Source organism: Garra rufa, chromosome 7 (genome assembly GCF_049309525.1).
Source record: "Garra rufa chromosome 7, GarRuf1.0, whole genome shotgun sequence".
NCBI lineage: Eukaryota > Metazoa > Chordata > Actinopteri > Cypriniformes > Cyprinidae > Garra > Garra rufa.
The window spans coordinates 12125254-12141762 of NC_133367.1; the positions used below are offsets into that span (position 1 = coordinate 12125254).

The following is a 16509-nucleotide window of genomic DNA, read 5'->3' on the forward strand; positions in this document are numbered from 1 at the left end:
TGGAATTGTCTATGATCCTATTGATTCAGTGAATCGATTCAATTGAGTCAACAAATCGGCCCACTAGATTCAGTGAATCGGCTTACTTGGTCCACAATTTGATTCATTTCATTCAGCGAGTCATTTCATGACTGATTGAGCAATTTGATTCATGACTAAATCAGTGAGTCGATTCATAACTCATAAGATTCAGTGATTCATTTGCATGTATGTCTGTATTTAAAATACTGTATATACTGTACTTCTTGCAGAAGTTTTAATGCCATTGTACCTTCAAAAGTTGTCTATGTATGGAATTGAATGCTAATATACTTAATTAACATACAAAATATATACCCAGTTTTTTCTAATTAATGTGCTTTATTTTCGTTTTAGCTTTCATTTGTTTTTTATTTTATTTAAGCATTATTTATAGACTTTTTAGTGAACAGATCCTATTGATTCAGCAAATCGATTCAATTGAGTCAACAAGTCGGTTCACCAGATTCAGTGAATCGACTCACTTGATTCAGAAAGTCGTTTCATGACTGATTCAGCGATTTGATTCATGACTAATTCAGTGAGTCGATTCATAACTCAACCACTCAAAAATGTTCACTGAATCTACATGTGGCACGTTTTTAAATGGTTTAATGGTGACTTTTATAGTATTTAATATTTTTAATTCATTTTATTTTTATGAATTTCAGTTTTCACTGTCATGTTTATTAGTTTAAATTTTTTTTTTTTTTTTTTACAATTTTTTACTTCAGTTTCAGTTGCAATTTCAATCAATGAAACTGGTTTTTAACAGTTTTAGTTAATAACAGCACTGATGCACACTGCATACTTCCTTTAGTAAGCAGTCTACACTGCAAACTGTGTAGTAGCTAGTATTCCACTGTAAATATCAAAGCACACTCACAATAGTCTTCGTTCAGACACTTTTATTAGTTGCTTTATTAGTAGTGCCATTTATGGTGTGTTTGGTGTTCCTCAGCCCTGGCATATGCTCAGACTGGTGACTTTATAGCGGATGTCGTCTCTGAGTTTCTTCACCTGAGCGTCGAGGCCGGTCAGCCGTGCTGCGTTCTGCTGCAGCTCCGTCGCTCCTTGACGAACGGATGCCTCTTTATCTGAAAACACAGCCACAACAATGTTGGTTACCATGGGGATGTGTGCGCTGAGCATTATGGGATGGGTATGTAGCGGGCACTACCTTTCAGAGCCTGCATGATGTCGCTTGTGTCTGTCATCAGAGACTCCGCCTCCTTTTGCAGCGCCTGTAAGCGGGCGGCGTCTTCACCCGCCTCAGTGTTTGCAGCCGCCGCCTTCTTCATCCGCTCAAACTCCTCCTTCAGCCTTTCCAGCTCCTGAAACACATGATGGGTTACTCACTAGACCTATTAGGTGTCAGTAGATGGCAGCAGGTCACTGTTTTCATGAGTGAGTCATTGAAAACTTCAATACTTTAATTTGTTCAAATGGCTGTCAAATGTCTTTATGAATGAATCATTGAATCATTAACTTGATTCATTTAAGAATAAATGAATATAATTAAAATATTATAAATATCATTATTATTTTTCAGTGGTGTACATTTATTAATAACTAAATTACAAGTTAATAAAATTAGATAATATTTAAACAAGTTACAATTTCTTAACATGATTATGTTAAATTGATTTACAATGTATTTAAAATGATTTAATAGCGAATATATATTACATTTATAAATTCAAATAAAAAAATAATATTAGAATATTATTTATATTTTTATATTTTATAAACATTTATTTTATATTTTTATATAAATATAATTTATTTATATATGTTAAAATATAAAATAATTTTTTAAAATTTAATTATACTGTAAATATTAAACTGATTAATTCAAACGGCTGATTCTTTCCAAAAACGATGGAAGTGACTGTCTATAAATGAGTCATTGAATCATTCTCTCACTCTATTTAGTTTAAAACCATAGTGTTGTGCATGTTTTTCATCTTTTTACCTCTGCTGCTTGTTCGGCCTTTTCCTGAGCTGAATCGGCCTGATCCTGAGCCTTGTTTGCCAGTGTCGTTCCCGTCGTCGTGTCTTTCTTCAAGCCGTCCAGCAGGGGGCGCATCTCATCCAGCAGCCCTGTGACTCCCACAATCCCTTGTTCTGCGGGCACCAGTGCGTCCTCGATCTGAAACACACAGGCAATCGTCACTCTGGTTAGCGCGAGTTAGAGGAAGTTGTTTGTTTTTTCTTCGTTCAGATCTCAGACTGACCTGTTTGACGTTGTTTTTGACGTCGTTTGCGATCTTGACGCTCTCATAGATCTTGTCTTCCAGCTCTTCGTAAATGGCCTCGTTGTCGTCCATCGTCTTCAGGATGCTCTCAGCGTCCTGCTGGATACCGAACGCAGAGTCTCTACAGACGACAACAATCGAGAACATTAGACAAATACTTAATGAACACCGGACAAAATATTAAATGAGTTGCAGCATGCTGTTAACGTGTGTTGTGTACCGTGTGCTGTTAGCCAGCTCCAGCAGTTTTTTGGCGTTCTCCAGCTGCTCTTTGCTGTTCTCCAGAACTTTGCTGCTGTCAGGCAGTGAAGACGCCAGATCCTGCAGCTCCTTCAGCTTCTGCTTTAGTTTCCCCATGCTTAGAGGAACCTGAGCATTTAAAACGGCCTCGCACACCCGCTGCACCTCATCCGGGTCTGAATGAGGCTCTGAGACACAAAACAACAACCAACTCCAGTTTGAACAACTGCTCACATCGACTAAAACATTCCTAGTACATACTTGGGAGTGTGCGGTAATGCCAAATAAAGTAAAACCCACCTGACAGAAAGTCCCTGAGATTTTTTATGAAGTCTTTGGTGTCCTTCAGGTCTTCGTCCACGTCGGCTTGTACCTGCTTGATCTGATTGGCCAGCTCGTCTGTGGACAGTCTCACCTTATTGGCTGAGTCCTCAGCTTCCTGTATCTGTTTCAGAAGGTGGGTTTGGTTTGAATTCATTGTAAAATTCTAATATAACTATTGTAAATGTGTGTTTTCATACCTGTGTGGCTGCTTGTGTGATCTTGTTGTTCAGATCCTGTAGTTTGGCCTTCACCTCATCAGCATCCTGGAAGGCTTTGTTGGCGTTGGGCAGTGCTCCGACGCAGGGTTCCTCCGGTCCACATGGGGGCGCTCCATCAGGAGGACAAAGATCGCCTGTGCAGCGCTCCGGAGTGCAGGGCTCCACACGATCGCTACCACACACCTGACGAACACACCGTTACTAACTCATCTGCTGGAAAACCAACACTTCCGCTCAGCGAATCGCGTGGGATCTCTTACCTTGTTTGCAGTGGGCGTCAGATTCGGCCGGGTTGCCAGATCCTTCTTCAGTTTCTCCAGGTCTTTAGTGTTTCCAGGCTGCACGTCTTTCAGGCCGCTCAAGGCGTTTTCTCGCAGGCCCTCAGACTTCTTCAGCGTGTCTTTAGCAGCGTCGGCTCGCTTGACTGCATCCGTCGACTTATCAAAAGACTTCTGGATGGCGTAGAAGGTGCCTGAGAACGAGAAGTTTTTCATTAGAGATCATACTGATGAATCTGACGGTAATGAAGATGAGTGCTAGATACGCACTGGCGTTGTTGGATCCGGCGCCGTTGTTGAAAGCGTCTCTCTTGGTGAAATATACCAGGCGCAGAGACGACAGAAGCGCCTGAAGGTCGTCCAGACTGCGGTCAATGTCACCGTCCTGCGGCTGCGTTGCCAGATCATCAGTTAAACTGTTCAGCTGAGACCTGTGAGTGTTTAAACAAACAAGACTTACAAAACTTACAAAACCATTTTATCATCATTTTACCTTATGTAAGTTGACTTTTTATCTCAAATTCTCAATATTTGTACCTGATTTGGTTGAGTTTCTGCAGGGCGTCAGTGAGCTCGCGGCTGGATGGTGGCGGGATGGTCATGGACTCCTGCAAGCGTCTCAGAGTGTCCATGAGTGTCTGGATCCTGCGGCTGGCGTCACTGGAGGTGGGTCGGCCGCTGGAGGTGATCAGGTAGTTTGAGAGGCGCTCCAGCGCCAGTGTGATCTCCTGCAGACGGCTGTTCAGACTGAAGAAGCAGGATGGACACGTTGGGCATTCTGGGAAACTGGCGCAGTGGCCGCGGCTGCAGGTGTCACAGCGGGGGCCTGTTACGCCCGGTTTACAGAGACACGCACCGGTGCGTTTGTCACAGCGGCCCGACTCTGTGCCCGATGGATCGCAGTCACACGCTGACAATAAATCAAGTGGACATTCTACATTATTGATTTATTGTTTTTATTAACTTTCTATGCTTTATTGAATTTATTTGTTTATTAATAATTTGTTTGTGTGGGCAGGAATACTCACATCTGCAGCCAATCAAAGGATCTCCGTATGTGTTGTCAGGGCAACCACTGCATGTCCGGCCCCCGATGCCTGAACGACACAGACACTGACCCGTGCGCTAAACCACAGGAAACACTCATAAGAATCACTTCATGTGACTGTCATGTGATGGTGTGTGTGATCATGTGATGATGTGTGCGGTTGTGTGATGGTGTGTGTGGTCATCTGATCATGTGATGGGGCATATAGTCATGTGATGGTGTGTGGTCATGTGATGGGGCGAATGTTCATGTGATGGTGTGTGGTCATGTGATCAGGCATATGTTCATGTGATGGTGTGTGGTCATGTGATCGGGCATATGTTCATGTGATGGTGTGTGGCCATGTGATCATGTGATGTGGTGCGGTGCATGGTCATGTGATTATGTGATGGTGTGTGGTCATGTGATCATGTGATGCAGTGCATGGTTGTGTGGTGATGTGATCATGTGATGGGGTGTATGGTCATGTGATGCGGTACATGGTCATGTGATTCTGTGATGGTGTGTGGTCATGTGATCATGTGATGCGGTGCATGGTTGTGTGGTCATGTGATCATGTGATGCAGTGCATGGTTGTGTGGTGATGTGATCATGTGATGGGGTGTATGGTCATGTGATGCGGTACATGGTCATGTGATTCTGTGATGGTGTGTGGTCATGTGATCATGTGATGCGGTGCATGGTTGTGTGGTCATGTGATCATGTGATGGGCGTATGATCATGTGATGCAGTGCATGGTTGTGTGGTGATGTGATCATGTGATGGGGTGTATGGTCATGTGATGCGATACATGGTCATGTGATTCTGTGATGGTGTGTGGTCATGTGATCATGTGATGCGGTGCATGGTTGTGTGGTCATGTGATCATGTGATGGGCGTATGGTCATGTGATGCGGTGCATGGTTGTGTGGTCATGTGATTCTGTGATGGTGTGTGGTCATGTGATCATGTGATGGGGCGTATGGTCATGTGATGCGGTAAACGGTCATGTGATTCTGTGATGGTGTGTGGTCATGTGATCGTGATGGGGCGTATGGTCATGTGATGCGGTAAACGGTCATGTGATTCTGTGATGGTGTGTGGTCATGTGATCATGTGATGGGGCATATGGTCATGTGATGCGTTGCATGGTTGTGTGGTCATGTGATCATGTGATGGGGCGTATGGTCATGTGATGCGGTACATGGTCATGTGATTCTGTGATGGTGTGTGGTCATGTGATCATGTGATGGGGTGTGTGTATATATACCTGATCACAGGTGGCGCTGCGGGCGTTGACAGGGTCACAATCACAAGGCTGGCAGCCATAGGGCGATGACGGGTTCCAGTAACCCGCGGCACAGCGGTCACATGACAAACCTTCCACATGAGGGCGACACTGACACTGACCCGTCAGCTGATCACACACATCGCTGATGGAGCCATCTGGACTACACGAGCACTCTACACACACATGAAAAACACTTAATTTAAATACATTCGCTTCATCTTATACATTTCTTTTATTAAATAGTAAAGTAATGTTATATTATTTAATATCTTATATATTTGTAATAGTAAGTTTTTAATTATTTTAGATTTACCAATTTCAGCGTTTTTTGTCTACTGTATTTAAATTTTTAAGAATAACAACAGACTATTCCTCTGTTTGAGGGTTCAGAAGTGACTCACTGGAGCAGCCGAGAGGGTTGTTGGCGTTGAGGTTGTAGTATCCAGCTTTGCATCGGTCACAGCGATTGCCTTCAACATTGGCTTTACACGTACACGCTCCTGTCTGAGGGTCACACTGACCGCCGTTCACAGAGCCAGCAGGGTTACACTGACAGCCTGCAGGACACACACCTTCATCAGCATCCTCTTCTACACAGTGAAAATGTGTGTGTGTAATGTGTGTGTGTGTGTTACTCACGCAGGCAGGCGTCGGGGCTCCTCATGTCGCTCAGAGAGTTTCTGTAGTAGTTAGGAGCGCATTGCTCACAGTTGGGTCCGGTGGTGTGATGAGCGCAGTCCTCACACACTCCTCCACTCCTGCGGCCCGTCGCCTCGTACCGCTGCTCGTCAAAGTGACAGCGATCCGCGTGATTGTTACACTCACAACCTGCAGAGGGCGCCAAAACATTATGAAATAACACATAAGCATGGTAATGTGTTTTAGTATTTATACACTGTAAATAGTGCAGTGTGAGAGCAGACGTACGTTTGCAGGTGTGTGTGTTTCCGTTCTCCGCGGGTCTCCAGGGAAGGTCATTATGGAGGTCTTCACATCGCTCACAGTTCATGCCCACCGTGTTGTGCTGACACTCGCACACGCTGCCCACCTACAGTTCAAACACACCTATGAGCCGAGTGTGGACTTTAAAGTGTGTGTGCTTGTGTGTGTGAGAGGTGTGTGTCTGTGTGTTACCTGTGTGTTGGGCAGGTAGTTGCCGTTGCTGTCGGGGAGGCAGCGGTTGGCATGTCCGTGGCAGAAACAGGAGCCGATCACCCTCATCTCTCGCAAGGCATAAAACTGACTTAGTCTGCGGCCTGGCATGCTGGGAACCGACCCCAGGTGAGTTAGGTTGACCCGCAGACCCGTGAACCCGGATGCCACTGAGGGACAGAGCAGTTGTCAATCATCTGCATCCTTCATTAATACTCAGTTAATAATACTCTGATAAAATCTAAATAACTCACTTTCGATTTTGTATTCGTTCGGCAGGTTGATGTCCGCAAACTGACGCAGAGGATAAAAGTGAATCTGAGGAGAGAAGAATTGTCAACATGAGCAAAGATCACTCAGGTTATGAAAACGTTGTGGGAACATTGTTTTAAAATTTTTCGAAAATGTAGTTGTTTATTGTCACCCCCAAATTTCAACACGTTGAAGTATCCAGATTTCTTGTCAACATTAGAATATTATTTAAATGTTACAACAACATTTCTTACAACAATCTCCTGACTTAATTTTTACCAAAATATAATGTTATATTTATAATGATAATAATTATAATGTTTATTTATAAAAAAAAAACATTAAAATATAAATTTTTAAAAAACATTACTTAAAGGTTCTTAAAACATTTCTTACAATGTTCTACTAATTAGAAAAATTCCGGGGTTAATCTGAAGAATGACTCGCAAACTATTAGAGTCCCGATCTGAATCAAAAGATTCATGAATTAGCTTAGTTTCAATCTGAATCAAATGATTTGCACTTATGAGTTCTGATCTGTATAATGATTTTCGAGCGACTAAAGTCCCGATCTGAATCTGAAATGATTCGCAAACTGGCTCCAAGGTTCCGATCTAAATAAAATGATTCGCTATTCGTGCTCCAGAGTTAATTTGAATAATGATTTACAAACTATTAGAGTCCCGATCTGAATCAAAAGATTCATGAACCCGCTTACTTCCGATCTGAATCTAATTATTCACGATTCGCTGTTTGTGCTCTGGAGTTCATCTGAATAATGATTCACAAACTATTAGAGTCCAGATCTGAATCAAAAGATTCACAAACCTGCTTAGTTCCGATCTAAATCAAATTACTCATGAACTGGCTCCAAAGATCTGATCTAAATCAAATGATTCGTGAATCGTGCTTCGGAGTTCCAATCTGTATAATGATTTTCAAACTATTAAAGTCTCGATCTGAATCAAAAGATTTACGAACTCGCTTAGTTTAATATTCTAATCTATGGTTTTTGTCATGTTTAAATGTTACTTAAATGTTCCTAAAATGTTCCTTACATTCCGTAACTTTATTTTCACCCATAATATAATGTTATTTGAACACATTTTTAATATTCTACAAAGGCTAATATGTCCAGTTTTCTTGTAGTGATTGAATGTTATTTAAAGTTTACAAAACCATTTCTTACAGCGTTCTTATAACTGTATTTTCACCTAATATATGTTATTTTTAATATTTATGTTTAATATTTTAAGAATGTTTAAATGTTCAGTTTTCTTGTTTTAATTTTTTATGTTATATTAAGGTAACAAAAAGGTTTCTTAAAATGTTCTACTAACATTATTTTCGTCCAAAACGCATTCTCAAAATGTTATAAGAACATTCACCCAGAACAAATAACATTATAAGGATGTTTTGAGAATGCTGTTCTACTTTATAAATGTTTTGTCTTATTTCTATAACTTGAAAAAACGTTATTGAAAGGCAGATGCGGTCATACCTTCTGGTCCTTGTAGGGGTCATCAGCGGTGGATGGCAGTGTGTAGCAATACGTTTCCTCAAAGTTGCGAGGGAACGACGTGTCCACCTGAGGAAAGGTGGATGGGCAGTCGGTGGCCATGTACAGGACAGGCTGCCAAGTGCGACCGAAATCTCTTGACCTCTCGATGATCAGTGCGTCAGGCCTCGGGCCCTACGGGACGGGAAATGAGGTGTTAGAAACCAGCACTTTATAAAATAAATACAGCGAGACGGATTTCAGATATACCTTAAAAGACAGCAGGACGGTTTCCAGGTGATACATTCGATCTAAATCCAGCTGCAGCGTCACAGGACTCACATCTGGAATAAACACACACATTTCGCATTAAAGATGCTTTGGATAATTCTTAAATGATTTACATGTTATTATTTTTAATATGAATAAAAATAAGTATTTCGTTACAGTTTAACTTAAAGTTAATTTTAAAGTACTGAATTTTATCTAAACAATACAGTTTGGTAATGTAAATAAGAAGGTTTACAATTTTGTGAGCTATGCAGTTCTTTAAAGGTCAAATAGGCCGAATATATCGCTTGTTTTCTTTCAAAAACATGATGAATAAATTTAATATGATGAATGTGAGATATGACAAGGGATATTTATGTAGCGATTTTCGGTATTGTTGTCCACGCGATGGATGTTAATAGTTTGGTTTTGTATTATTTAATAAAAAAAAGAAAGAATATTTGCAACCATACATGCACCAAGTCCCAAAATGAATCAAATGACCCATGAACTCTCTCAGAAGTCACAAATCGGATTAAAATGATTTGCGATCTGTGCACTGAAGTACCCGATCTGAATGAAAAGATTTATGAACCCACTCCGAAGTTCTGATCTAAGGTTAAATAAAATGATTCACGAAACGTGCTCCGGAGGTCCGATCTGAATAATGATTAGCAAAACATTAGAGTCCGAATCTGAATCAAAAGATTCACGAACCCGCCGTTGCGAATCAAATGATTTGCGAACCCGCTCCGAAGTTCCAAATTGAATTATATGATTTTTGCGAAACGCGCTCAAGAGTTTCGGTATGGATAATTGTTCCCGAACTAGACCCGATCTGAATAAAAAAATCACGAAACTGCTTTGTTAATTCCAAAATAATCTGAATCAAAAGATTCATGAACCCACTTAGTTTCAATCTGAATAAAAATGATTCTCGAACCCGCTCCAAGTTCACGATCTTAATAAAAAAATCACAATCAACCCGCTCAGTTCCAATCTGAATCAAATGATTTGTGAACACGCTCTGAAGTTCCGGTCTAACTCAAATTATTCGCGATTCGCTCTCCAGAGGTCCAATCTGAACAATGATTTGGAAATTATAAGAGTCCCGAACTTAATCAAAAGATTCACGAATCCACTAGTTTTGATCTGAAACAAAAGATTGACGAACCCGCTTAGTTCCGATATGAAACAAATGATTCGCACGCCGAAGTTAATCTGAATAATGATTCGCAAACTATTAGAGTCCTGATCTGAATCAAAAGATTCACAAACTCACTAGTTCCAATTTGAATCAAATGATTCGCGAACTGGCTCCAAAGTTATGACCTAAATCAAATTATTCGCGCTCCGGAATTAATCTAAATAATGATTCGCAAACTATTAGAGTCCCAAGCTGAATCAAAAGATTCACAAACCTGCAGTTGTGAATCAAATGATTTGCGAACCCGCTCTGAAGTTCCGGTCTAACTCAAATGGTTCACGATTCGCTCTCCAGAGGTCCGATCTGAACAATGATTTGGAAATTATTAGAGTCCCGATCTGAATCAAAAGATTCACGAATCCACTAGTTTTGATCTGAAACAAAAGATTGACGAACCCGCTCAGTTCTGATCTGAATCAAATGATTCGCACTCCGAAGTTAATCTGAATAACGATTCGCAAACTATTAGAGTCCCGATCTGAATCAAAAGATTCACAAACTCGCTAGTTTCAATCTGAATCAAATGATTCGCGAACTGGCTCCAAAGTTATGACCTAAATCAAATGTTTTGCGCTCCGGAATTAATCTGAATAATGAATCGCAAACTATTAGAGTCCCGATCTGAATCAAAAGATACACGAATCCACTAGTTTTGATCTTAAACAAAAGATTGACGAACCCGCTCAGTTCTGATCTGCATCAAATGATTCGCACTCCGAAGTTAATCTGAATAATGATTCGCAAACTATTAGAGTCCCGATCTGAATCAAATGATTCGCACTCCGAAGTTAATCTGAATAATGATTCGCAAACTATTAGAGTCCCGATCTGAATCAAATGATTCGCACTCCGAAGTTAATCTGAATAATGATTCGCAAACTATTAGAGTCCCAAGCTGAATCAAAAGATTCGCACTCCGAAGTTAATCTGAATAATGATTCGCAAACTATTAGAGTCCCAAGCTGAATCAAAAGATTCACAAACCTGCAGTTGTGAATCAAATGATTTGCGAACCTGCTCCGAAGTTCCGATCTGAATTAAATGATTCGCGATTCGCTCTCTGGAGTTCTGGTCTGAATAATGATTCACAAACAATTAGAGTCCCGATCTTAATAAAAAAATGCACAATCAACCCCTGCTTAGTTCCAATCTGAATCAAATGATTTGTGAACACGCTCTGAAGTTCCGGTCTAACTCAAATGATTCGCGATTCGCTCTCCAGAGGTCCGATCTGAATAATGATTAGGAAATTATTAGAGTCCCGAACTTAATCAAAAGATTCACGAATCCACTAGCTTTGATCTGAAACAAAAGATTAACGAACCCGCTTAGATCCGATCTGAATCAAATGATTCGCACTCCGAAGTTTATCTGAATAATGATTCGCAAACTATTAGAGTCCTGATCTGAATCAAAAGATTCACAAACCCACTAGTTTCAATCTGAATCAAATGATTCGCAAACTGGCTCCAAAGTTATGACCTAAATCAAATTATTTGCACTCCAGAATTAATCTGAATAATGTTTCGCAAACTATTAGAGTCCCAAGCTGAATCAAAAGATTCACAAACCTGCAGTTGTGAATCAAATGATTTGCGAACCTGCTCCGAAGTTCCGATCTGAATTAAATGATTCGCGATTCGCTCTCTGGAGTTCTGGTCTGAATAATGATTCGCAAACTATTCCAGTCCAGAACTTAATCAAAAGATTCACGGATCCACTAGTTTCCGATCTGAATCAAATGATTCGCACTTCGAAGTTAATCTGAACAATGATTCGCAAACTATTCCAGTCCAGAACTTAATCAAAAGATTCACGGATCCACTAGTTTCCGATCTGAATCAAATGATTTGCACTCCGAAGTTAATCTGAATAATGATTCGCAAACTATTAGAGTCCAGAACTTAATCAAAAGATTCACGAATCCACTAGTTTTGATCTGAAACAAAAGATTAACGAACCCGCTTAGTTCCGATCTGAATCAAATGATTCGCACTCCGAAGTTTATCTGAATAATGATTCGCAAACTATTAGAGTCCTGATCTGAATCAAAAGATTCACAAACCCACTAGTTTCAATCTGAATCAAATGATTCGCAAACTGGCTCCAAAGTTATGACCTAAATCAAATGATTCGCACTCCGAAGTTAATCTGAATAATGTTTCGCAAACTATTAGAGTCCCAAGCTGAATCAAAAGATTCACAAACCTGCAGTTGTGAATCAAATGATTTGCGAACCTGCTCCGAAGTTCCGATCTGAATTAAATGATTCGCGATTCGCTCTCTGGAGTTCTGGTCTGAATAATGATTCGCAAACTATTCCAGTCCAGAACTTAATCAAAAGATTCACGAATCCACTAGTTCCGATCTGAATCAAATGATTCGCACTTCGAAGTTAATCTGAACAATGATTCGCAAACTATTCCAGTCCAGAACTTAATCAAAAGATTCACGGATCCACTAGTTTCCGATCTGAATCAAATGATTTACACTTCGAAGTTAATCTGAATAATGATTCGCAAACTATTAGAGTCCTGAACTTAATCAAAAGATTCACGAATCCACTAGTTTTGATCTGAAACAAAAGATTGACGAACCCGCTCAGTTCCGATCTGAATCAAAAGATTCACAAACCCGCTTTAGTTTCTTTTTGGGAAGCAGTGGTTTAACTGATTCAGAGTTTCGAAAAGATACATGGATGAGTCTGTTGTTGTTATTGATGTTTAATGCAATGTTTTGAATGTCTTACCTTTCTTAGACTGCCACCATCGGTTGGGTCCGGCGCTGGAGATCACGTTCTGGACCGTGTGCGCATTATACGCCGCCGGGTTACGAGAGTCACACGGACAACATTTCATCTTCCACTGAAACAAGGAGGGTTTGATTTAGACATTTACCCAGCTTAACCAAATACCAAATTGACAAACTGCGTTTTTGTTGCTTATAAGGTTTAAATAAGCGTCTGATGCGTGATAATCAAGAATTTATAATAAACAAGCATAAATAAGCCAGCAGTCAAGAGTCCAGTTAACAGATTTGGATTATAAAAAAGTAACGTGAACGTTGTTCCCAAATGTTAAAACTTCTTGTAGTGATTACAATATTAAAGGTTACAAAAGCGTTTTTCTAAAACCATTCTACTTGCTTTATTTCCCCCTAAAATATAACATTATTCGATTGTTTATTTTTAATATTTTAAAAAGCTTTAAAACACAGTTTTCTTGTTGTGATTAGAACATTAGACAAAATAAAAAAAAATTGTTAGAATGTTCAAGTACAAATAACATCATAAGGACGTTCCAAAAATGTTGTTCTCAGAATGTTTTCTCTCATTCCATGCATGTTTATTTAATGACATTTCTATACGAATAATAAATGTAATTATAAAGTTGTGTTTAATTACCACGAAAATGTGGCATCAGCAGTCTAACGTCTCTGTATGATTAGAGTCACCTTAGGCTATTAAATCTGGGTTTGTTAATGATCACGTTGGTGTGAAAATGTAATTTTATTACATGCCGAGGGTGCAAACTGAAAGAAAACCATCAGCGAAAACCTGAATAAACATGTTCAACTCCAAATGAATCAACCTCAAAAATGTCTGCCAGCAAACCATGAAAGCCAGAAATTATTTAGTGCCATAAAAGCCTCTCAGTTACAGTTCAGTGATTTCAGATTTGACAAGATCTCAATATTGACTCCTTTTAGGAGGTACTCAAATGAACCATGACAAAGATCTTCATTATGTCTAGTGAGCATGTTCTTCTGGGTGTGGTTCTTTGGCATGTAACAACAGAATAACCTTTTTACCACCAGACAAAACCATATTTTAGCTTCCAGACCCAAGATATGATTCTAACTGAAAGAATCTTGTCTTTTTCAGCTCTAGGCGAGTCTCACCTCTCCGTGTGGAGTACAGACCACCTCAGACCCCATCAGACCACATGTGGAGGAGGCCCGCAGGTTCTGCTCTCTGCCCAACAGCAGGTCGCCCATCGTAGGGTAACATGCCCCACGCCAGCAATCTTGCTGTCCCTCGCACACCGCAGACAGAGCTGAAGATCAACACAACAACACAACAACATGATCTCATACTTTTGATTGGCATATACATGTATCATGGCATTTACAGATGACTTAACGAATACCGTTGATTCACTGCAATACATGTCCAAAAAACATGATTTTTAATATGATACAAGCCCCAAACCATAATTTTACCACGGTACAAATGTGTATAATATTCATAACTACATATAGACATTCAAAAATGCATATGTGACCCTGGACCACAAAACCAGTCTTAAGTAGCACAGGTATATTAGTGGCAATAACCAAAAATACATTGTATGGATCAAAATATGTTCTTTTATGCCAAACATCAGTAGGATATTAAGTGAAAATCATGTTCCATAAATATGTTTTGTACATTTTTCTACCGTAAATATATCAAAAGTGGCTGAGAACTTAATTTGGACAACTTTAAAGGAGATTTTCTTAGTATTTTGATTTATTTGCACCCTCAGATTTCAGATTTTCAAATAGTTGTATCACAGCCAGTTGTTGTCAGATCATAAATAACCATACATTAATGGAAAGCTTATTTATTCAGATTTTAAATGTATGAATCTCAATAAAAAAAGACCCTTATGACTGGTTTTGGGGTCCAGGGTCACATATAGACATTATATATCAAGGCTAAGATCGTTAAAATGTCCAGTTTTCTTGTCAAGATTATAATGTAATCTAATGGTTAAAAAAACCCCACACTTTTAAGAACATTTTCAAAATGTTGTAAATTTCAAAATTTAAACCTTTCAATTTTTTTTAGAACATTTTAAAGTTGATTTGTTTTAGTACATGCCTAAAACTAAAACATTTAAAAAACGTTCTAAATTTTAACATTGATTTTTTTAGAACATTTTAAAATTTATATTTTTTTGTACAAATATATACGGTCATCTAAAACTATACATAAATACCTCAAATTAAAATAGAAACATAAAGAAAAACTGCATAAACAAATTTAAAAGCGACAAAACTAATAAAAATCTAGCTGTATAAACAAATTTAAAAACTAATAAAAATGACCAAACAAATAAAATTACTAGAACTTTAACTAAAGTTAACACCAAAGCAGAAAATATAAATTTGAACAAAAACTACAACAGTATACATCGTACATTTTGTCTTTTGTAAGTGTGTGTAAAAACAAACCTGCTAATGCAAGAAAAATCCACGTCTTCATCCAATCTAAACAATTAAAACACAACTTTAGCTGGTCTTTGTTTGAAAACACAACTGAATAATAGTTAAATCTGAGCTAAAGCAGTAGTTTACTGTCGTAAAAGCGCAGAACTCACCCGTTAGCGTGTGAAAGCTGTTGTGATGAAGTGAAGTGTTCAAATGCAGCGTGTGCCAAGTGTTTGGCTTTTATTTCAGGAGGTGCTCACCTGTGTGTGAGCGTCACACCCTTCATAACATGAATCAACATGCGAGCACACACACACACACACACACACACACTCACATCCTCAAAGTAACAGAGATGGAATGTAATCATGATTCATTAATATGATACACTAGACGGATGAACGTTTGGTACAAACCAGTACTAACCAGCAGTTTTTGCTCAGTTTGAGAGCTTCTATGTGTTGAATGTTGAGTGGGACGTTCAGATTTATACAACCAGTGAATGTGATTTGAAGTCATAAACAAGCAGTGGAGCGCTTCCTGTGTGTTTCTTGAACAGTGAGTGTGTTTTAAAACTCTTGGCCTGCGGGCACTGATTTCAGCTGTGTGTGTGTGTCGGGTGTGTCCCGTCTGAGGTGAGACAGTGACTCAATACACCGTCGGAGGTGCCACACCTGAACACCTGAACACTGCTGCCAGATCACCATGGCAACCAGGTGGTGGTGGTGGTGGGGTCTCATACCAAACACTGATAAACACAAACATTCACACATATATTTAAATTTTGTAATTGGAATTGTTACTAGTAATAATTGAATTATGGAACTCTGTAATTGGAATTGTTACTAGTAATATTTGAATTATAGAGCTCTCTAATTGGAATTGTTACTAGTAAGAATTGAATTATAGAGCTCTCTAATTGGAATTGTTACTAGTAATAATTGAATTATGGAACTCTGTAATTGGAATTGTTACTAGTAATAATTGAATTATGGAACTCTGTAATTGGAATTGTTACTAGTAATATTTGAATTATAAAACTCTGTAATTGGAATTGTTACTAGTAAGAATTGAATTATAGAGCTCTGTAATTGGAATTGTTACTAGTAATAATTGAATTATAGAGCTGTTTAATTGGAATTGTTACTAGTAAGAATTGAATTATAGAGCTCTGTAATTGGAATTGTTACTAGTAAGAATTGAATTATAGAGCTCTGTAATTGGAATTGTTACTAGTAATAATTGAATTATAGAGCTCTGTAATTGGAATTGTTACTAGTAAG

The 16509-nt window shown here is 39.0% G+C and overlaps 1 protein-coding gene across 1 annotated transcript; it reads right to left on the reverse strand.

The window, feature by feature from the left end:
• Positions 1-911: 911 nt before the first annotated feature.
• On the reverse strand, positions 912-15278 carry lamb3 (laminin subunit beta 3). Its single transcript, XM_073844403.1, has 22 exons — positions 15251-15278; positions 13934-14088; positions 12783-12897; positions 8827-8900; positions 8560-8751; positions 7061-7124; positions 6789-6976; positions 6582-6702; positions 6294-6482; positions 6056-6211; positions 5634-5827; positions 4365-4461; positions 3874-4246; positions 3607-3767; positions 3319-3530; positions 3038-3241; positions 2817-2961; positions 2497-2704; positions 2256-2397; positions 1994-2170; positions 1199-1352; positions 912-1115 (listed from the first exon to the last, which is right to left on the reverse strand). Exons 2-22 carry the CDS (start codon positions 14027-14029, stop codon positions 976-978), a joined length of 3402 nt encoding a protein of 1133 aa, XP_073700504.1. The 5' UTR covers positions 14030-14088; positions 15251-15278; the 3' UTR covers positions 912-975.
• Between the last annotated feature and the right edge of the window lie 1231 nt (positions 15279-16509).

Bases quoted from the DNA above. Each gene is read 5' to 3' on its own strand.
- lamb3 (XM_073844403.1), bottom strand. From the start codon at position 14,029: ATGGGCGACCTGCTGTTGGGCAGAGAGCAGAACCTGCGGGCCTCCTCC. The intron at 1,353-1,993 runs GTAAAAAGATGA...CATGTGTTTCAG, and splicing joins AGGCCGAACAAGCAGCAGAG to GAGCTGGAAAGGCTGAAGGA. The intron at 1,116-1,198 runs GTAGTGCCCGCT...CTGTGTTTTCAG, and splicing joins CATCATGCAGGCTCTGAAAG to ATAAAGAGGCATCCGTTCGT.